Raw genomic sequence first — 23,725 nt, forward strand, 5'->3', positions numbered from 1 at the left:
CCACAGTGAAAAAAATTTCGTCCATGTGCTTTTGTTTCTTTTCCCATCACTTTCAACTTTACATTACACGTCAGGCAGCTACATATAGGTTAACTGGTTAAGCCAATTCCATAAATTGAAATATAAAATAGCACACAGCTTAATCTTTTGTGCACATCTAGAAAAGTAAAATTACCAACACCAAAACTGCAAGTGATTGTTATTATAGAAGTTACAAAAATTAAATTACATAAGACATACCCTTACCATTCACTTATTTTATGATACTTGCATTACATTACAGAACCAGTATTAGCTTTTTTTGTTCCAAACCTTATTGAATGAAGGTTTGGAAATTCAATGAACAGCACATAAACCTAAAATAAATGCAGTGTAAACATGAGAGACCCGAGTTCAGAAATCAGGTGAACAGTATTCATATTTCCCATTCTCATCAGGCAGTAACAGGTATGATACAAAACTATAAACCAGACAATTTTTCTATTTCTGAAACATTCTCACAAACTTGTTAGTGTTTCAGATTTTTGCTTGTGTGAATATCTGAATTAACTAGTTTACACATGCATATTTCCAAAAGCTACAGCCAAGGCCTTAAAAAGTCAACATTGACAAGATAAGAAAGACGAAATTATCGGAAGATCATTTTATTGTGAGAAAGAGAAATGCCGGGACTCACATATCAGTATTACTAAGTACACTCTATAACACCATTTTTTTCTAACAAATTCATTGTTATATAGTGAGACTCACCTAGTTACAACTGTCTCAATAAACTTTAATCAACAGTGAAGAGTGTATTACAATGCGTGCATTAAAGATTGTTGCCAGCATTTCTCTAGTCCTAAGCTAAATCCCAAGATACTGGTTTCGCTCTGGTTATGAAGCAGGGCTCCAACAGACTCCCTAAAATTTAATCTAATACCTTTGGTTAAGGCAGACTAAAATAACAACAAACGGTTTAGATAAAGTCTCCAAGGAAACATCTTTAATCCACCTTAAATACCAACCAACACAAGTGCTCAACTGTTCATAAACACCTCATTCTCCCTGGTCTAACACAACCTTGTTACTTAGTTGACAAAATGATACAACTCCCTTAAACACCAAGATCCTGCCCCTTTCCCTAGCCCCCAACTTCAAAGTCTTAATTTGTAACACCTTTCACATCTATGTATGCTATACACATAAATACATTAGAAGAGAGCAAATGAAACAATTTTCTCCATAAATTAAAATTAATTTATGCATAAGCGAATTGATAAAAACTCTCTTATACCATTTTCTCCAATAACTTTTTTTTTATATAAATAAGCTTACAAGAAAACTTATGTTATTTGTTTCTTCTTTTCTTCTCTTATAAGTTATAAGTGTTGATTTGGATATAATTGAATCACTGAAATAAACATAATGCATGTTTGAATAAACAACTCCATAAATACTTCTATGAATAAGAGAGCTGGTATAGATTAAAAGAAGTCATGTTGTAGAGAAACTAATACAAGAGAACTTTTACAAATCAGTTGACATAAAAGTGTATATTAACTTATGGAATAACTTCTTTGATCTTCTGTTTTTATTTTGTTCTGGAAGTATCTATGAAAAACTTTATCCAAAAGCCCAAACCACACAATACAAATAACATAAGATGAACTAAATTGCAGCTAGACTCTACTCCTCGGAGATTATTCAGTTTTGGCACAACAGCTCACACTCTAGCTTGTGAAAGCAAGCAGCATTGACTATATCACTAAAACTCAAAATTTAAGAATAAATCGAAACCTCATTCATCACTCTTATACAAAAACAACAACAAATTCCTATCCTCTAATGCACACAATTCCACACAACAATTGTTTGTAGAAAACGAAACTAAATTAGAACTTGCTTTTTAATTCAGTCAGTGAGCTTTTCTTCTCACTTGCTGCTGTTCTTGTTGTTGCTGCTGTTGCGACCTATTGTCGGTGACCAATCTATAAATCCAATAGACCTGGAAAATAGAGATATAAGTGATTAGGTTAGGTTTTGATGAGGTGAAGAAGAAGAAGAGATAAATGGTTAGGGTTACCAAAGCGAAGACGTGAAGCGCTATTAGAAGAACGACGAACAAAGATACTGCATAGGAGATCCATGAATGACCTTGAGATTCAGATTCCGTCATTGCAGGGAAGAAGAGAAGATTTAGATGCGGAGCAGCACGACGTCGTTTTACTGGAATACGGATCCAACCCTTTTCTTTTCCATTTTCTGGTTTCTCTCGCCACTCTCACTCTCTCTCTTGCCGGAACATGCTCTCACTTCCTCACTGTGTTCAAAAAGTACAAAAAGTAAAAATACATGTAAAATTTAAAAAATTAATGGTCAAATTTGTAAAATAAAAGAGTTAAATCATAATAATTACGTCTTTTTTTATGAAGGTTTATTTATCTAAGGTTTTGTATAATTATATTTTCAAATATTTTTAGATAAACTAAAAAGTACTTTTCGCTAAGATTTTGTGTTTAGACAGTGCTTTTATTAATTACAAAAATTATCACTTTAGTTTTATTTTATTTTAATCTTTACCTGGGAAATAAACACATTTTTTTTTAATTTCATTTTATTATTTTATTTTGAAATCTGTTATAGGAAATAAAAAAAATCGTAATTCCTATACAAATATTTAAAACAGAAAATAAATATAAACAAAATAACATATTTATAATTAAAAATAAAAACAAAAATAATATGTAATAGTAAAATAGTGACAAGTCATTGTTCTTTCAATCTTATTTCTCTTAAATTTTTACCAATATTGGTACACATTTGAACAGAAATACCAATACAAAAGTCTTTTTAAATATAATCTTTCACTCTTTTTGGCAACAAGAAAATGCTGATCAATATTATATCATTAAAAAATGTTATAAAATTATATATATATATAAGGAACAATTAACCACTATAAAATAAATAACATATAGATGTAGCAACTAATCAATATTATCTCAATCTTATAATGTTTAAGACAAGTCTTTTATAAGATCCCATGCTAATTTTAAGATTTTAACAATATCATATAAATATGTTTTAATGACAACTTTATATATATATATATATATATATATAAGATTTGGATATTAAATTTAAAAAATTTATTAAGACTTTTACATTAAAAATGGTATAACTATTAACTTCTTTGTGATCAAACTAAGTAGGAAAATCATATTCATGTAACAAGCATGCTATTGGACATTTTTTAGGCAAGGGGGAGTTTTTTAATATAATTATGAAAAAATAATATATATGTTTACATTAGAATTTCCTAACCTCATTTATAAAATAATTGTCCATCTTAATTTGTATTATTATGATTTTTTTAATAGTGTAAATTTAGTTTTTAAATTTTGAAACTAATAAATTTTAATCTATTTATTTATTGACCATTAAGGATGGATATAGATCAGAAAACTAACAAGAAGTTACAAACTAATTGACTAAATTTATTAAAAAAATGAAGGTCACTTTATACAAAATTTGTTGGGTATGATAAGCTAATTTGTTTATATAATAATAATAATAATAATAATAATAATAATATATGTTGATAAAATAATAATAAAAATGTATTAGTTTTTTCAATATAATATCATAATATAAAAAAAGAAGAAAGAGGGAATTAAGAAAAGAGAGGAGAGGGGGATAATGCAAACAAACCAATAGAAATAGGCAAGTGAATACAAAGAAAACAAGAAAATAAATAATAAAATTATAATAATTAAAATGAAATGAAATAAAAATAATAATAAAACGTTAAACAAATACACATAGTTTTTATTATCATTTAATTATAACTTAGTAGCATAAATTTTAAGATAATTATTAAAAATTAATAAATTTATTATATATAATTTATAATTGAATAAAAAATTATTTTTATTATGTAGCTTAATGTTACATGTTACTTGAAATCTGCAACCTGCTACCCGCAACCTCCAACGTGCAACCTGCTACCTACAACCTATAACCTACTAACTACTATCTGCAACCTCCAACCTGCAACATGCTACCTACAACATATAACCTGTAACTTACTACCTGTTACCTGCTACCTGCTACGTGCAACCTACTACCTGCTACATGTAAGCTCCTACCTGCAACCTTCTACCTACCTACCTGCAACATGTTACTTGATATCTACTACCTGCTACTTTTTACTTGCTACCTGCTACCTGCTACGTGCTACATCCAACCTACTACGTGTAACTTGCAACCTGCTACCTGCAAACTACTACCTGCAACCTGCAAACTGCTACCTTGCAATCTTAAACCTACTACATGCAACCTTCAACCTGCTACCTGCAACCTACTACATGCTACCTACTACCTGCAACCTTATACCTAGATGTTACCTGCTACCTGTAACTTTCTACCTACTTGTTACCTGCAACCTGCTACCTGCTACATGTAACCTCCTACTGCAACCTCCTACCTACTTGCAACCTGCTACTTGATATCTGCTACCTGCTACTTGTTACCTTTTACCTGCTACCAACTACCTTCTACGTAGGTTACTTCCAACCTGCTACGTGCAACCTGCTACTTGCAAACTACTACCTATAACCTGCAAACTGCTACCTGCTACCTTCAACCTGCTACCTGCAACCTGCTACCTGCAATTTGCTACCTGTAACATGCTACTTTCTACCTGCTACTTTCTACCTGCTACCTGCTACCTGTTAGTTGCTACCTGCAACCTTATACCTACCTGTTACCTGCTACCTACAACTTTCTACTTACCTGTTACCTGCTACCTGCTACCTTCAATCTGCTACCTTCAACCTGCTACATACTACCTACAACTTGTTACTTGCTACCTGCAACCTGCTACCTGGAACCTACTACGTGCAACCTAATACTTGTTACCTACAACTTGATACTTGCTACCTACAACCTGATACTTGCTACCTACAACCTATTACCTACAACCTTCTACCTGCAACCTACTACTTGCTACTTGCTATCTGAAACCTGCTACCTGCTACTTGCTACCTGCTACCTGCTACCCGCTACTTGTTACCTGCTACCAGTTACCCGCTACCTGCTACCTGCTACGTGCAACTTACTACCTGCAACCTGCTACCTACAACCTCCTACATGTTATTTACTATCTGCAACCTTCTACCTACATGCAACCTGCTATCTATTACCTGCAAACTGCAAACTGCTACCTGCTACCTGCAACCTTCAACCTGATACTTGCAACCTACAACCTTCAACCTGATACCTGCAACCTGCTACCTGCAACCTACAACCTGTAACATGCATCCTACTAACTATTACCTGCTACCTGCTACGTGCAACGTGCAACGTGCAACGTGCAACCTGTTACTTGTAACCTCCTACCTAATACTTGCTACCTTCTACCTACCTGCTACTTGCTACCTTCTACCTACCTGCTACCTACAACCTACTACTTACTACCTACAACATGCTACCTGCAACCTACTACTTGTTACCTGCAACCTGCTACTTGCTACCTGCAACCGGCTACCTGCTACTTGCAACTTGTTACCTGCTACTTGTTACCTGTTACCTGCTACTAGTTACCTGCTACTTGTTACCCATTACTTGTTACGTGCAACCTACTACTTACAACCTGCAACCTCCTACCTGTTATCTACTACCTGTAACCTGTTATTTGTTATCTGCAAACTGCTACCTGCAACTTGCAACCTTCAACCTGATACCTGCAACCTACTACCTGCAACCTGTAACCTTCAACCTACTAATTGTTACTTGTTACTTGCTACTTGCTACGTGCAACCTACTACCTGCAACCTGTTACTTGCTACATATAACCTTCTACCTGCAACTTGCTACTTGCTACCTGCAACCTGCTACCCGCTACCTGCTACCTGCAACCTACTACTTGTTACCTGCTACCTGCTACCTACAACCTGCTACTAGTTACCTGTTACCTACTACCCGTTACTTGTTACCTGCTACATGTTACCCGCTACCTGCAACCTACTACAACAACCTTCTACCTATTTGTTACCTGCAACCTGCAAACTGCTATCTGCTACCTGCAACATGCAACTAGCAACCTTCAACCTGATACTTGTAACCTGCAACATGCTACCTGCAACCTGCTACCTGTTATCCGCTACTTGCTACGTGCAACCTACTACCTGCAACCTGCAACATGCTACCTGCTACATGTAACCTCCTACCTGCAACCTGCTACCTGCTACATGTAACCTCTTACATGCAACCTTCTACCTACCTGCAACCTGTTACTTGTTACCTGCTACTTGCAACCTACAAACTGCTACCTGCCAGGGGTTGTAGAGGCCAAAGACAATTTAAATATAATTTTCCATTAACACACAAATGTGGGGTTGTTCCAATATATTCAATAGTCTCACATCGCTTACGAGTAGAGGCTAATGACACTTTAAATATAATTTCCTCCATTAACACACTATTGTGGAGTTGTTCCAATACATCCAATAGTCACACATCGCTTAGGAGTAGAGGTCAGGGACAATTTAAATATAATTTCCTCCATTAACACACTCTTGTGGGGTTGTTCCAATATATCCAATAGTCCCACATCGCTTAGGAGTAGAGGCTAGGGACAATTTTAATATAATATCCTCGATTAACACAAGGATGCGAGGTTGTTCCAATACATTGAATAGTCCCACATCGCTTTGGAGTAGAGGCAAAGGATAATTTAAATATAATTTCCTCCATTAACACACAAATGTTGGGTTTTTCCAACACATTCAATAGTATCTCATCAGTTCGGAGTCAAAGTCAAGTACAATTTAAATATAATTTACTCCATTAACACACAAATGTGGGTTTATTCCAATACATTTAGTTGTCTCACATCGCTTAGGAGTCGAGGCCAATGACAATTTAAATATAATTTCCTCCATTACCACACAAATGTGGGTTTGTTCCAATACATCCAATAGGCCTACATCGCTTAAGAGTCGAGACCAATGAACTTTTAAATATAATTTTCTCCATTAACACACAAATATGGGTTTATTCTGATACATCCAATAATCCTACGCCGCTAAGGAGGCACGTCCAAAAACAAAACACAAAAAAAGATATGACGAGGAGAAGCCAGGACGTTTCATTTTCGGAAAAACAAGTTTTCCAATTTTGTTTCCTCTCGGTCTGAGACTTATTCCTTGAATTTTTTATCTGAAATTTTCACTAGACGTTCCTTATTGTGTCTGTTGAGTTGTGGTCAAGGTTTCGGCCTCAAATTCGTTCCACAAGATTTGCAATAAATTTTTTATTCATCATTGTCATGGTCGAAAGGAAGGTTCGCTTCTGTGTATGAAACTGTTTGATCTTTTTCCCGATTGAATACTCATCTGTTTGACCTGAAATTTGTCGCACCTTATGCTAAATTCCGTCGAGAATCTTACATAGAATTTCAGCAGAAAATCCTTTCCGGAAAAGTTTTCATAAATTTTGGGCACTCCAAGACTATCCTCTTTCCATATTTTTGAAATTTGGCCCTAGTTTCTACAATTTTTCTGGAGCTCATATTACATTGCAAAATTCCAAAAAAAATCACACAAGTACTTTCATATGTTGTTTGCATCCAACTAAGGAGGCACATTAAAAAACAAAACACAAAAAAAGATATTGCGAGGAGAATGCAAGACGTTTCATTTTACGAAAAACAAGTTTTCCAATTTAGTTTCCTCTCGCTCTAGGACTTATTCCTTGGATTTTTTATCTGAAATTTTTACCAAACGTTCCTTATTGTGTCTACTAAGTTGTGGTCAAGGTTTCAACCTCAAATTCGTTCCACATGATTTTCAATAAATTTTTTATTCATCATTGCCATGGCTAGAAGTAAGGTTTGGTTTTGTGTGTGAAACTGTTTGATCTCTTTCCAACCTGAATACTCATCCGTTTGACCTGAAATTTGTCGCTAATCCATCCCATCTCTAGTTCACTAGGTTGGTAATGTTTGGATCAGAGTGAGATGAACTCGAAATACCAACTCAATTCACTTTTTCATCCTTAATTCAAATACTCATGTTTACAGGATAATAGTGACAATAAATCCTATACAACCACATACTTGAAAGAGAAGAAAAATAAATAAAATGTTTACTCAAATAAATAATATATTAAAAAAAAATCCTCACTTAAACTTGAATATTTACACTCACCCATTAATCATCAATGGTAATAGTAAAATTATCATAAATTCCCAACATAAAATCTATTTTATAACTTCTCCTAACTTTCCCTTTCTATAAGTTCAAAAAAAAGAAAAAAAAAATAAAGGTGCAGAGAAGCCCCTTCTTCCCCACCACAGTTTTTTTCTTCTTTCTCTCTCTCCATATTCTCTTCTCTCCCTCTCTCTTAATTTCTCTCCCAATCTTCATCTATTTTAGAATCTGATCATACCACGCTGTAGCAGAGGAGTTAAGGAACATTTCTACCCGATCAGATTTTCAAACAGAGTAAGTTCATTTTTACTCTAAATATCCTTTGTTCTCTGTTTTTCCTTAGGATCTAGTCATCAATCTTGGTGGGGTCAGTTGAGAAGTTTAATCCTTTCAACTTATTCTATTATATACTGAATTTTTGTTCTGTTTGGATAATTTGCATTAGGCCCGTAAATCTTGAAGCTTATCCAAACGGTGGGGAATAAAATTCTAAAAGTTGTTTGGAAAGCAAGCAATTGAGGTAAGGGAAGCTAAATTTAATTTTTTTATAGCACCCTAGGATAGAAGATCTGAATGCGGAAGGGACGTGGTCCCAATATTGAATTTCTCTTGCAGGGGTGTTATTTGTTTATATATTGTGTGTTTGTTTATATATTATATAAACTTTATAAATATTATATTTTGATAGTTTGAGAGTTAAATATTGTTTTTGATGTTGGAAAAGTTCTGGAATGATATGAATTTTTAAATGTTATGTGATTGAATGATATGTATTATATGCGGATGATGTAAATTGTATGAAAGTGATGTCATACATTTGGGATAATGTATGAGTTGTTGTTTGATGGTACGTTAAGTATGAAAAGCCTATGTTTAACGGAGATCCTCTGGCTTCACTAATGATCTAAGTCATGTAGACTAAGATATTAGGTGGTGAGAAGCTAAGAGGGAGTTCATACACACCGGGTCCCACTGTAGACACTCGGTATTGGATGTTTGAACTTACCCTGATCCTTTCTATTGGATTCGCTGGTAATCTTTGGGTCAAGTGTTAGTCTCTGGTAGGGGCATACTTAATGAGTCTTCCGGAAGACGTTGTTTGTTGAATATTCTGGATGTGTAGATCCATGTTAGATCTATGTGATTGTTTATTGTTGAGATTTGAAGAAATTTGAATAATTTGAGAAATTGATCATGTAATTTGGTTTTCTCTTTTGATTTAATTGTGTATATTATAAAATTATATTTTCACTAGCTTACCCTTGCTTTTCTTGTTGTGTTTGAACTGCGATGACTGTACTATGTACACGAGCAGATGACCATACAGGTGCAGGAGAGCCTTAGAGGTTTCAGAGTTTTATTTTGATATGTAGATATGTACATATTTGTATTTCTATAAATCCTAATCATGTATTAGGAATGTTTTGAAAAACTCCAAGTTTGTATAGAAAGTGGTAGATCTTTTATTGTAATAATTATATGTAAATTAAGGGGTGTTACACTTTCTAACCAATCTCTTGCTATCATTTAAAAAATCTATTTGGATGAAAACAAATTCTTGGATGTGGATACATCCTTTATTTAGGTCCTATGGTCATGAGATGCAATGACTGGCTTTAATCCAGTTAATTGTTTTTTATGTTTTTCAATTTTTTTTCTTAAAAAATATAACAAAAAGATACCTAGATTTAATTAACAACAAAATTTTAGAGAGATGTCCAATATTGCTTAGATTTTAAAAAAATAATTAGCAACACTAAAATGATTGTCAACGAAAAAATATTCGAAAACTGTTTTTTAAATATTATTCTAAGTCTAGTCCTCATATTTTTTTTTTTGTATATATATATTTGTTTAATAATTTTTTTTTTCATGGCAAATGATTGTTGTTATTGTGTCAGTCTAACTGAGATATCAAGTTGCATACTGATATCTAATATTAAAGTTTTTATAAAAAAAATGTTACTTAAAATAATTAAATTCAAAATTTATGAAAAAACAATTACTTTATATATAAATAGATTAACTAAATTCACACTCAAAATTAATCAATATGTTATATACATTACCAAATAACTATAGATTAAATATATAATTTACATAGAAATTTAGGTTGTGTTACCATAAACTCGTATGATTATTTAATTCATTTTACTAAACACATAAATAATCAAACAATGATTTCAAAATTTTAAAAAGAATCATTCGTAGATTCTTTATATGGAAACCATGTCTAACCCAATTAAAGATGGAATGAATAGAAACTTGAGCTGAATATGTGGTTAACAAGAACACAACACAATGACAAAACACCATTGTTTGGAAGAACAAGTATGAGAAATGGAGTTGTAGTTTGGGTAGGGTTATGCATACGTGGTAGTTGGAAATTAATTGGGACGAAAGAACACTTCCCTTTTGAAAGGGTTGATGTGTGCCCTTTTTCTTGTGAGACACACGTAAGAAAGTAGTTGATTTGGATGGTCCAATCAATTAATGGCATGGGCGAAGAGAGGCAAAACATGTGCCCTATAAATAAAGACGTTTCAAAGGCAATAGAGATTGTGATATATCTTGGGATGTGAAAATCACCATGGGAAAATGTCAAAGATAAGGATCCAAAACTTTGAAAATCACACCATCATAATAATAACAACTAAGAGAATTTATTCACTCCAATGTAACATGCCAATTTCTCTCCAAGGATGTCCTAATCTCTCTCCCACTCCTTCCACACTCTTCTAACCCTAAATCACCCCCAAAAAAATATTATTTACTTGTTAAATAACATTAAGAAAATCTCATTTGAAAAAATATTATTTGAATTTATTTTAACGAGAGTTGGTTAGACTTATCATGTTATCTATTATCGGATTATATATATATATATATATATATATATATATATATATATATTCTCACGCATGAATTAACATACTCGACGAGAGATTAAGATATTTTATAATATATAAGTGGATGTCCATCTCATTTCATAAGCTAATCTTTTTAAGGTTAAATTAAACTTAAAATTCACTTCTTAATAATTAACACTTAATAAGATAATAAAATAAGTTTTGCTTAGTTAACAATTAGATTTTAAAAATAACTTCTACAAAGGGTCTCTTTTAACAAATTTGTTCATAAATATTTTTAAGAGAGAAATTTAGAAGAAACATTTTTTCATAAATTAAAATTAGTCTTAACTAAAAATAAGAATTTTTAAAAATTATATGAAGATTTTTTTTATAAATTTGATGTTGTAATTTATGGATTTTTTAAAAAAAGTTAGATTTTAGAAATATTTATGTAAAATTTATTTATTCAGAAGTTAGATTTAATGCATATGAGATTTTCTTATTAGAAATTTCAATAAAATATCTAAACTTTGATTTTTTCCATTCAATCGTGTGTGTGCTTTTTTATCAGCTAAAAAAATAAACGAATTAATTAAATTTTAATAGATGTTTCAACCCTAAATACGAAAATAGAGATATGATATCTTAATACACCAAAACACCTTCAAACACTTTAAGATTCTATTTATTTCAAAGGTTTCACGGTTAAAGAGAAAGGATGTAAGGAAGTATCCATGATTAGGATTAAGGATGTGCAATGAATAGAGGAAAGTAGATCTGCGTGAACAATGATTTCTCTCCCCATCTTCATATACAAAGATGGATGGAAAAGCCATGTGTGATGATAGTATTTTCTCGTTTTGTTCTTGTTTTTTGCTTTGTCATTCATGCAATAATATATATAATAATATATTTTATTTTTATTATTTTTTTCATCATATTTATGATATTTCACACTTTGTTCTATATATTTTCTCTTCTTTATAAATAACTTTGTTGTACAATTCACTCTACATATAACATTTTTCATTATAAAATGTCCTCTAAATTATGTATCTACATACAATCTAATTCAATGAATACAAATAACTTTTCAAAACGTATAAATAAATATAATGGTAAATTTGTATATGCTTAGGTAATATTATTTTTACAATTCTTTCTATGTTTTGACAATATTAAATAACGTGTGTTTTTTAAATAATTATTTAATGGTACTGAAAATAATTTATAATATTTTTATTAACTCAAATCTACAAAAAAAATACCTCATATTTCATTATTTAAATTTTTTAAATATAAAGATAAATTTGTAAACTTACATTTTAAATCTTTTAAAAAAATTAAAAAATATCTCTCAACCATCACATCACTCATAAAGTTCAATAAATTCTTCTCATAAATTCACTCTAACATACATCAATCCAAACATACTTATTTTTTTTCACACTCTCCTGTCATATTCTCACACATCTCTCTCAAATCCTCACAAATCCTCTCATCAATCCAAACACAACCTAAATAGCCAGATCAAGATCACATAAAAAAAAGAAAAACAAATCAACACTCAACCAATTTATCAACCAAAAAGAAGAGAACATCCCTCCACTACCCAATCCAACAAGATTCTATACTCTTTCACAAGCTACTTCAAGTCCAAAGTATCACCATTTACATTTGAGAAAGGAGTAAACTTTTAACTTTCACAGGGCCAATGTGTGTTATTGAATGAGAATATTTTTGTGTAGAAAATATTGAAAATAATCTTCCACTCTTGCATCATTTTAAATTTAAAAGGAAGAAAATAAGTTAAAGAAATACATTTTTATAATAGAATTTAATTTAATTTTTAGTTTAAGATGATGGTCATGTTTTTCCTTAAAAGAACATATTCATACATTTCTGGAAAATCACTTCGAACAGTTAGATCAAACTATTCCCAAAACAAATTTAATTTTTCATTTACTAATGAGAGTTAGATCTTGTGGAAGGATAAACTAAAATTTCGAACCCTTCCCAAGAAAGATTCTATATTTGTGTTCCACTATATTTTAAAGAAATACCTCTTAATAGAAAATAGAAAAAAAGGAGTTTTAGTCGTTCACTATAATATATATTTTATTATTCATATACAGCATTACGTGTTATCTCTTTCTAACACATATTTTTCTTGTACTTTTTATATCAAATTATTTTTTTTTACTATTTACTTATTCAAAAAAAATATTACTTGCCCGACTTTCTTTAAATAACCTTTAAATTTTAAAAACAAATGTTAAGCATAACAATACTCCATTAATCAAACTAAATTTTAATTTTCAAAATAAAATTAATCAATAAACTTTTATATTTATATTCTTTTAATCATGAATGAAATATTAATTTTTCATCAAAATGCTTATATCTACACATGTATGCATTTAAATGTATTTATTAGAATCATTTCTGGATGAGTTCCTTAAAGAAACAATTTTTTTAAAAAAAATCTATTATTATAAATATTTTATGTGATATCAATTTCTTCTATTAAATACGAAATTCTTGTATAAGAATAATTTCTTTGAAGTAAAACATAAATTTTTAAGTAAAAGTAAACAAAGTTTTAAGTAAAATTTATTAGAAACATAATATAGTAAAAGTAAAAAAATATCAGTTCTTATTTTTTAAAATTATTTACCATTAAATCAAATTTGAATGCATGTTTCTTAAAAATAGTGTTAATAGGATAAGAATCACAAAAGGTGTTACCAACAAAAAAAATAGTTTAACAATTTTTTATTAGAGATAATGTTTGATTGATTATTTAATTTTCTAGATTTCAACACTTTCCCCATCTCTTGCCACGTGGCATGATTACCACACTTTCCTTCTTAAATGAGAACCCAACAAACTAAGAAAATTTAAGAAACAGCAATGACGTATCATACTATTTCTTGAGGCCACCATTGTTTCTTCCTTATATGGTTTCATTGATGCTACGTTACTATTTTTCATGCATTATCCTTTTTCGAGTTTCGTTTTTCAACTATTCTTTTTTATTTTAAATTGATTTCAATGTTTGGATTTGAAATTTACTCCAACAAACCATCAAAAGAGTTCAATAGTTCCTTTGAGTGTGTTTGAAAAGAATGTCACGAGATTATTTATGAACTCATTAATATTGTCAAGTAGTAAAGCTTGGAATTTTTTTATTAGTATGGTTTTTTAATAAAGTTAAATTACTTCTATAAACATGTTGAGTTTGTATCACTAAATAATTTGTTAATATAAAATATCTATAAACCGATCTATTAAAGATTAATTCATTTACAATATTGTAGTTATTATTACTTGACAAGTTTTTTAGACAGAAAAAAAAATATTTATCTATTATATGAATACTCTCCACATTTATGAACAATAAGATATTTTAATTTCACAATTTTCATTAAATAGTTAAAACAACACTTTACAAAGGTGTAAATCACTTTGTTATATTATACTAATGTATTAAGTTTTGTAGTTGTTTTTTCTTATATTTAACTCATCATAAATATCTCTCATATAATAGACTAATTGTTTTAATTGAGTTTTCTTCAAGATTTGACTAATAATAATGTTTCGGTATGCTAATATAGTCTCACATTGCTCAGGAGTCAAGACCAAAGACAGTTTATATACTCCCTCCTCCCTCAACTCATCGAGACGCCTTTTAAAGACAAAACCGTGACGGAGCACCAACCTTCAAAACAGACAATACCTCAGATGCGGTGATTGACCTTAACGATGTGTCCCTACGGACTTGAGGTCGGAACAAATAAATTTGTGAGAAAAATATCACGATTAGGTTACAAACCCATGAATCCTTAGTATGCGAGAGATCGATATTTAAGAAACATTCTTAAGGATTTTATATGCGATAGATCGATATAAATGAATTTTCTACGGACATCAATTTCAATCAAAGAACTCAATATTAACATGCTAATCAAAATACATGAGAGTGAGAGAGATGAAACCTAATCCCTATTTTAGTCCTTGTGGGATCTATATACGTCCTTAGAGACCATTATTACTTATGACAAATGTGATGCACTTGCCGTAAAAAGTCATCACAACCCAAGGATTCATTTGCAATTGTTCATAGGATTCTATAATCCAAATAAAAATATATTTATTAAATCTTAACAAAAAAAACTTGTTTTTTTTTAAAATGGTGTAATTTTATTTAATAATTTATGGCTAAACAACAATTTCAATAAGTCAACCTCTAAATGATGCAAAAGGTTGATACTTCAAGCAAAGCAATAGTGAGCATTAACAACACAATGTCTATTTATACATAACAAGAGCTAAAAGTTAAAGTTAAAACGTAAGAGAAGCTCGTGAAGGAGATTGTTTTTTTCTATTTTAAGTTAATTAATGTAAACCATGTAATTAAGATAAATTAATTATATTTTTTATTGGAAAGAGTATTAATTTGGCATTGACTTAGCCTCACATAAACTTCCCTTCTCCTCCGGCAACGCGCGCCTTGCATACCGACCAAATTTTAGTGCTTAATGAATGAGTCACCCAATAAATATTTTAAGCTTCAAACAAATTTAAAACAATAACCCAAAGTAGAGTAGTAAATTTAATAATAATTTTTGTTAGAATTTAATTTCATGTGTTTATCCATGTAAACGTTGTTAATTAATAAAAAAATATTAAATTTATTATATTTTATAATAGCTATTTTGAAAAGTCATAAATGATTGTTTTCTTTTTGGCAATCCCTAAAAGTTAAACTTTATTATTATTATTATTATTTTAATTCCACAATTAACTTTTATTACTCCAAATACTTGATGTAACTGAAGACTCAAAACAAAGAGTTAATTAAACGAGAATAATTTATACTTGAATGGTATAAAAATCATTAAACTCTTTGTACTTACTTGTGAACTAATGATAGTGTAAAAAACATTTTAAACTCTTACTTACTACGTTTTATTCAATCGAAAAATTGATTTTGTTTGAAAGTAGAAGATATTTTCTGATTTCGATTGGTTTCTCACTAAACTCAAGAAATTTCAAAAAGAAATTTGAAATTTGGGATGTAAATTATGAATTAATTTACTAAAAGAAGATGGTGTCTGAATGCGTTGAACTCGATTGTTGGTGGAACGAACAAAACCATGAAGCTAACTTGAACTAAAAATGAAACAGAATCCACCTGTTTTCTCACCTTTGTTGTAACTTTGTCTCCTTTCTCTTTCTCTCTCTTCTTTCTGTCATGCAATTTCTTCCCTGTTCTCTTCCTCTGGTACTTTCTCTCTCTCTCCCTAATTGCATGCTTTTACCGTGTTCAATAATAATTCTCACCAAATCCCAACCTTGTTCGGAATTTGATTTGATTAATATTACCAAGATCCAAGCATAAAGTTTGTATTTTTATTTTTTTTCCTTTTGGGTGGAACAAAGTTTGAGCCTTTTTCCGAAATTTATCTGCTTTGTGATATTAACTATACTTTCTTCCTTGTGGGGTTTCTGTGCAGATTAAACTTGGGAGTGTGTGATTATTCGGAAATGACCCCACAGCACTTAGTGTTATGATAACTTGGAACCTGTTGCACGCAAGAATAAGCTGTACACACGCAATAGCGCTATTATTTCTTCATTTTTTCTTGTTGGTCAAAGAAATAGTACCTGGGAACCCTGAATATTCAAGCTCTGAAATGGGGTACCTCAATTCAGTTTTGTCCTCTTCAAGCCAGGTTCATGCCGCAGAAGATTCACCTGTCAGTGGAGGGGGCCTCAGGTTTGTAATTGTGTTCATCTTTCTGTAGATCTAGAACTGGTTCAAAAGATACTGAAGAATTGGTGTGTTTATTTGATGGCTACAATTGTTGATGTTGGTTTATGGTATACTTTCTAGGTATTTTTGTGTTGAATTCTTTTATGCTATGTCCGTTTTCTTGTATCATCCCATGTGTTGCTTTGCAGATTCACCCTCTTAGTTCTGTTCTATGCTGTTCTTGTTAGTGTGGATTTCGTGACCATGGGCCAAGAAGCAAATTTGTTGTAGTTTTTCGTTGTGTAGTTGGTTTGAAGAGGGGCCGTGGTTGATGTAGAACTGGTCATTCTTTGTTTTGTTGAATGTCATAATCAAGTTCTGGTTTTTCTATTTCTTATCCGGTTTCAGTTTTTACATTTTATTCTCTCTATCTTATTAGTTATAAATTATATTGGATACAATTTATACTCTTACTGAAATGAATGACTACCTCTTTGCTGATTTTTTTCTACTATCACAATGATTGAACAAAGATGGTGATTTATGTGTGCGTAATTTAATGGTTATAGATGATAGATGATTTAATTGGACTTCTTTATATTTCCTGTCTTTTGGTTGATGGAATAATACGGTTTTGACAAAATTTATTGTGAATTATAACTGCAGTCAGAATGGAAAATTCAGCTATGGGTATGCTAGCTCCCCTGGCAAGAGATCTTCAATGGAAGATTTTTATGAGACAAAAATTGATGGCGTTAACGGTGAAATTGTTGGTCTTTTTGGAGTTTTTGATGGTACTTTTACATAACTCTCTCATCTCCTTAACCTTGCATTGTATCCATGCTACTTATGTTAAGAGAAGATGCTAAGATGAGGGACTAGTTGTTGTATATTAATTGGAAGCACGGCAATTGTTTCCTTCAGAGCTAATAAAAAGTGATTATTGCAATTGAATTTTTATTTCTTTATTAAATTGTTTGTCTCTTGATTTTCCCTATGTGTTACTGAGAAATCAATTGTTCGAAGAAACTTGATAGTGTTATATATTGATGATTCTACACTGATGCTTAAATTTTTTCAAAAGTGCACAAACACACACACACACTTTTATAAAGAGGAAGAAAGTTTGGATTTGTTTTGCAGTTGCGGACTCTGGTGGACCGCCGTGTGGTATGTCAATCAATCTGATTGTGGAATGTTTAATTTTCTGATTTGCTGTGGTATTGTTTTTTGCAGACCACGAAGGAAATCTCTCTGTAGGTTCTTTATCTAAGCAATCTGTCTTTGAGCCTAGTTTCGAGAGGCTTTAGCCATTAACCTGTCCTTTCTCTTTCTAGTATTCTGAATCGTTAAAAATGACCTTCATGAGTTCCTTATAGTGGTGATTATGAGTGCTGAGTGTTTCTTTGTGTAGTTTTTCATTTCTATGTACTGCTGGCTACATATAACCTATACTCTGCACTGTTCTTTATTGGCTAAAAATGTAAAAAAAAGTATCCGCAACTTTCTTTTTTGAAACTTTCAGGCCATGGAGGTGCTCGTGCTGCTGAGTATGTCAAGCAAAACCTGTTTAGCAATTTGATCACACATCCAAAATTTATTTCTGACACCAAATCTGCAATAGGTCTGTAATTTCCTTCCCATGACATAGCATCATGAACCCTTAGCCTGATGTCCTCTAATTTGATATATCCTGAGAATAACTTTCTTTTCCTCCTGTCAAACTGTTTTTTCTTCACAGCTGATGCATATAATCATACCGACTCTGAATTTCTGAAATCTGAAAATAATCAAAACAGAGATGCTGGATCAACTGCTTCCACTGCCATTCTTGTTGGAGACCGTTTGCTTGTTGCAAATGTTGGGGATTCCAGAGCTGTTATATGCAGGAGTGGAAATGGTAAGTCTTGTTGTCTTGTATTGTAAATTCTTGCTTAGTTGCATAGATTGTATTACATATATTGTTTCACATTAGTTTTCTGACACCTTGATGTCATAATAATTGTTATTGTTATGGTTCTCGAAGTTTCAGTATTATGCCAACCCTGGGCATTTCTGCTTGATTTCTGCTTTATTTGTCTTTACATGCTAATATCTATACTTAATATTTGTATTGTCTCACCAAATTTACATCCATTAAGTAATCATTTTTACTATTGTGTGTCCATTTCCTTGCATCTAGAAGTTTATGAACTTTTAGGCACTTGTATCATATGCTATTTAGGAAACATTAAATATGTGAAACTCTACTGACTGCAAAGTGATAACTATTTATTTCAGGCTTATCTTTATATATAGTTTCATTTTAAGTGTTTAATCATTGGATTTTCATAGTTTGTACATTGGTATGTTCTTTATATAATTTGACTTTATTTTTTTCCTTCTAAATGTATTTTGAGTGATTATCTAGGTGTAATTCATTCTTAGGAATTAATAGCATTCACTTGGTTTTAATTATGCCTCAATTCCTGGGGTGCAGCTGATATATCTGTTGGCAACTTCATTTAATACCAATTGGTTTTAAGATGGAATCTAACGGTTAACACGTTGGCAAGGGTATCTGTGTCACAGGTGTCTGTATTTGTACATGGAAATTTATTGTGCTTCTGTTGAATTTTTTTTCAACCTTCTGAATTGAATGGTGACTTAAATATTTTGCTTTCCTATTTTGTTCATCTAGCCATTGCTGTTTCCCGAGATCACAAGCCAGACCAAACTGATGAGAGGAGAAGGATTGAAGATGCAGGTGGCTTTGTTATGTGGGCTGGTAAGGTCATCTTATAGTTAGCTTTTATTATAGGTTTATGGATTCATCTGGCTTGTCTCTGGTAAATTTTAACATTATGTACAGGAACTTGGAGAGTTGGTGGCGTTCTTGCCGTTTCTCGTGCATTTGGTGATAGACTCCTGAAGCAGTATGTTGTTGCTGATCCAGAAATCCAGGTGTGTTAATATAGTGAATCCATTGTTTGATATTTCATATAATGTTAGATCCATCAATATCTGTGTATGGAGTGCATGATTTGCTATATGGTTCACATTCGAAAACATCCATTCAGTAAATTAGAGAGACCAAACTCTGCATCAAGTGAGAAGATGAACAGTAAAATCAAGCTTAAAACATTCTTAACTAACCTAAAATATAAAAACAGTTCAGAAAGAGCTTCCCACATATTGGTTTGTCAGTTACTTTGTTCTATTAAGAAAACAAGTTGACTGACTTGCATGATGTATATAACAATGCATGCGGTTTAATTTTATGCACATTTGTTTATGGCTTGTTCACACATTTGGAATTTCCCTGAGATTTATTAAGGCTAAAAGGTACAGTAAATCTTTGTTTGATATACTCATTGTACAATTAACCTTGACAACTTGCAATTAGGGCATGAGAAAAAAAACTGCTGCTAACTACAACAATGTAATATAACTGGTCTTCAATGAGAGAGCTGTTTCCAGATTGGTCTTTATTCTTGTTTAAATGGTTTTAAGTTATGCATTTCTTTGGCCTCCTTTTGTATATTTCTGTTCTTAACCAAAACATGTTTGTGGTCTTGCAGGAAGAAAAGGTTGATAGCTCTCTTGAGTTTCTTATATTGGCCAGTGATGGGCTATGGGATGTCGTCTCAAATGAGGTTTGCAATGATTTTCATTTCTTCCATTTGCCTTTAGATTACTAAAGTGTGCATTTCTGTGATAAACCATGAAGGCACGGAAATATTATTGAATTAAGGCCTGTCAAGAACTATTTGGTTGTTATTTACACATATCTAGGTGCACACTACCATGATTTGATAAGGTTAATAACACGTCAAAGATTACCTACATCAACAAACAGACGAGAATCCACCAAAATTTTCATGTCAGAAACCACCTTTTAAACTAGAGATCTAGGACTCATCCTGTCTCTACTATCATTATTGGTTTGTTACCACTGAAAATATGATGACCTCTACATGATGCATGGTTCAAGAAAATTAGCATCACTTTTCCTAGAAAAGTTCAAGACCAAACTAATGAATTTGTAAACTCAGAAATCCAAGTCATGTAGTCTTACACTCATCTAACTCTCTTAATCTTATCACCTTTTTTCAGGAAGCTGTTGCCATGATTAAATCGATTCAGGACGCGGAGGAGGCGGCAAAGAGACTGATGCAAGAAGCATATCAGCGAGGTAGTTCTGACAACATTACATGTGTTGTTGTTCGTTTCTTGTCGAACCAAGGTGCTCCTTCTCATAGCAACTCTGGCTAAGTGTCCTTCATTAGAAGGCATATCTGGTGATGGATAAGAAAAGATGGGACGTGGAAAAACCAGTTTGTTATAGTTGGTCATAGGCAATCCTTGTAGCTGTGTACCATGCAAGAATAGAAATCAAGTTTAAACTCACTATGGTCCTCTAGCATAGATGTTTTCACATTCACACCATTTCATAATTGAGTCCCTATTTGTAGCTAGGAAAAATAGCTGTGCAAAGAGTCTACAGTGTTTCAATGATGATGTTTGTAAATGTGGTGTTGATCCTATTAATCCCCTCTCCCAAACAAAATACTTGTGTGCTTGGTTGAAGTTAAGTTCCCTTTTCATTGTTAATCTGGTTTTACAGTGTTAGTCTCATCCCATGTCAAGTGTAGTATAGTGGCTTTGGTCAAGTGTAGTATAATAATGTGAATCTAATTACAAACAATGCTCTTTATCTTTTTCTTTTGTCACTATTTTCATCTGTCTATAGCATGCATGAATGGTTTTAGATGATCTAGATTTTGCAAATTAACTTTTGATTGAAATTGAGTTCCAAATAAGATGATTTCGAAATATTTATTAGAACACAGGAACTAAAATTAGACTCTAGTCAATTTTAAGTTTGATTTTAAATTATCAAACATATTTTAAGAAAAAATTTTGTTGCCCAATGAAAAGAATGAGCTACTTATAGAAATGGACTCAGAAAATTACATTGTCGGCAAGGCAGGTTTTGCTCTTACGTACGACGAGCGAACTAATAATTTTCTTCATCATCGTCCAATATACAAGTAGTCAAAAATTTCAGCTATATTTATATATATTCATATAATCAAGAACAATATTTTTTTAATGAAAGCATGTCCTAAGACATTTATGCATGATTTATAGAGTAGAAAAAAAGAGAGAATGGAAGAACAAAAAAGAAAAGAACAAGTATTAAAGAATAAAATAAAAATTAACACTTCTAAAATAAAGTAAGTAAATGCATATTAGTATCTCTAATTACCAATAAACATAGAGTGTATAACACGTCTATATATATATATATATATATATATATATATATATATATATATATATATATATATATATATATATATATATATATATATATATATATATATATATATATATGAGAGAGAGAGAGAGAGAGAGGGAGAGGGAGAGAGAGAGATGATTTGAGTTCATAGAAGGATGAATGAAGAAGGCAAGTTGAAGCTTTATATAGGAGAAATGGAGTATATTTTATTTGTAGAAAAGAAGAAAATTTTGAAGATGGTTCATGCATGCCTTGCCTACCAAGTCATGGAATGAGAAAAAAAAAAAAAGCAAACCAATCAAAAGTAAAAGGTTGAATGTCATTAAAAAAGAAAAATTAGTATTTGAACATTGTATTATTATTAACTCAAAACTATTAATTCTCAATTAAAATACTCAGATATTGCATTACCAACCAATCCATTGGGTCCCCAATGTCGTTTTCATACGACGTTGTTCTACCAAATTGGACTTCTATTTAATTAATGAACATCGTGATGCACGTCGAACACATCAAATATCTTTGTTATTAATTAAAACAAAATCAGCACTTTACAGTTATGAATTTATTAACCTAAGTGTTTTATTTTCTTTTTCCAAAACAAATTATTCACTTTACAAATGTTAAATAAATAAATAGAGGTAAAAAGATATGTTACCATTAACCGAAGTTATATTTTATTTTATGACAAAATTTATTAAATAATCCACTACGAAGGCGATAAATATAATTGTGGTGTAAATATTTTTGTATGTTCGTCTTTTGTAATGTATAAACTATGCTGCCTTTATTTAATTTTTTGTTGGTGTTTCATAACTCTTTATCCTCAAACCTTTTTGGATATGAGAAAAGTGAGTTCAGTCTCTTGGTTTCTGTTTTCAATTTTCTTATATATAATTTCTTTTATTATTGAATTTAGTTAGAATCATTTAATACATTTCACCCACCCCCAACCCCACTTACACCCCCCAACCCCACCCACATCCACCAACCCACCTTTTATCCTGGTTCGGCCCAATTGGTCCTGGGTCTATCTTTAAATACATTTTGTTTTTTGTTTTTCTTGCACCCATGTTTTCCATCTATCTATATACCCTTATAACTTTTAAAATTCCAAATATACCCTTGTGTAAATAAATGTGTTCAATGAGTGTGTTTGTAGTGGGGAGTGTTTGTATTATGGTGTTGGTTGTTGGTCATTCCTAGGTGGTTGTTGTGCTCAGTGGTGGTGGTTGGTGATTGTTGATGGCTGGTGTTGGTGGTGTCTAAGTTTTCGATAAGTTTTGTTGTTTTAGATATTGAAATCTAGACTTCTCTCGGATTACACAATCTAGAATATAAATTATTAGTATGTTTATATTTCAGATATACAATTAAAAATATAAAATTTGTATTTCACTAACACCACCATGACATCACCAAGGTCTATTCCTAACAACTCCACCAACACTGTTGAAGATTTAGGGTTTAGGTGTAGCGAAATCCAATGTCACATAAGAAAAAAATTGTCCCATGATGAGATACGGAGTAGCGTCGATACAAAATCTAATGTCATCGTCATCTCACCAACTAAAAGGTGGAAAGTGTTGGTGTTCTGGTACCATCTCTCCACAAAAGTTGAAATCAACACCTTATA

General features: G+C 31.5%; 1 protein-coding gene across 4 annotated transcripts; it reads left to right on the forward strand.

Annotated features, from left to right (window-relative positions):
- Positions 1-15,615: 15,615 nt before the first annotated feature.
- WIN2 (HOPW1-1-interacting 2) lies at positions 15,616-21,517 on the forward strand. 4 transcript variants are annotated; one of them, XR_016518759.1, is made up of 10 exons: positions 16,026-16,334; positions 16,567-16,829; positions 17,472-17,599; positions 18,331-18,429; positions 18,547-18,705; positions 19,285-19,376; positions 19,486-19,572; positions 19,657-19,748; positions 20,366-20,440; positions 20,901-21,517. XR_016518759.1 is itself a non-coding variant. In XM_068619936.2 (9 exons), exons 2-9 carry the CDS (start codon positions 16,621-16,623, stop codon positions 21,057-21,059), a joined length of 1,008 nt encoding a protein of 335 aa, XP_068476037.1. In that variant the 5' UTR covers positions 15,616-16,334; positions 16,567-16,620; the 3' UTR covers positions 21,060-21,517. The 4 variants fall into 4 exon arrangements, 2 of the variants coding, with proteins under 2 accessions (XP_068476037.1, XP_068476038.1); XR_016518766.1 differs by having other exon boundaries at positions 16,231-16,452; XM_068619936.2 differs by lacking the exon at positions 19,285-19,376 and having other exon boundaries at positions 15,616-16,334.
- The last annotated feature ends 2,208 nt before the right edge of the window (positions 21,518-23,725 follow it).

This window comes from Phaseolus vulgaris, chromosome 1 (assembly GCF_051622355.1).
Source record: "Phaseolus vulgaris cultivar YP4 chromosome 1, ASM5162235v1, whole genome shotgun sequence".
NCBI lineage: Eukaryota > Viridiplantae > Streptophyta > Magnoliopsida > Fabales > Fabaceae > Phaseolus > Phaseolus vulgaris.

Excerpts from the sequence above, each read along its gene's own strand:
- WIN2 (XM_068619936.2), top strand. The coding sequence starts at position 16,621 with ATGATAACTTGGAACCTGTTGCACGCAAGAATAAGCTGTACACACGCA. Across the intron at positions 19,573-19,656 it reads TGGCTTTGTTATGTGGGCTG|GAACTTGGAGAGTTGGTGGC; the intron begins GTAAGGTCATCT and ends CATTATGTACAG. Across the intron at positions 19,749-20,365 it reads TTGCTGATCCAGAAATCCAG|GAAGAAAAGGTTGATAGCTC; the intron begins GTGTGTTAATAT and ends GTGGTCTTGCAG.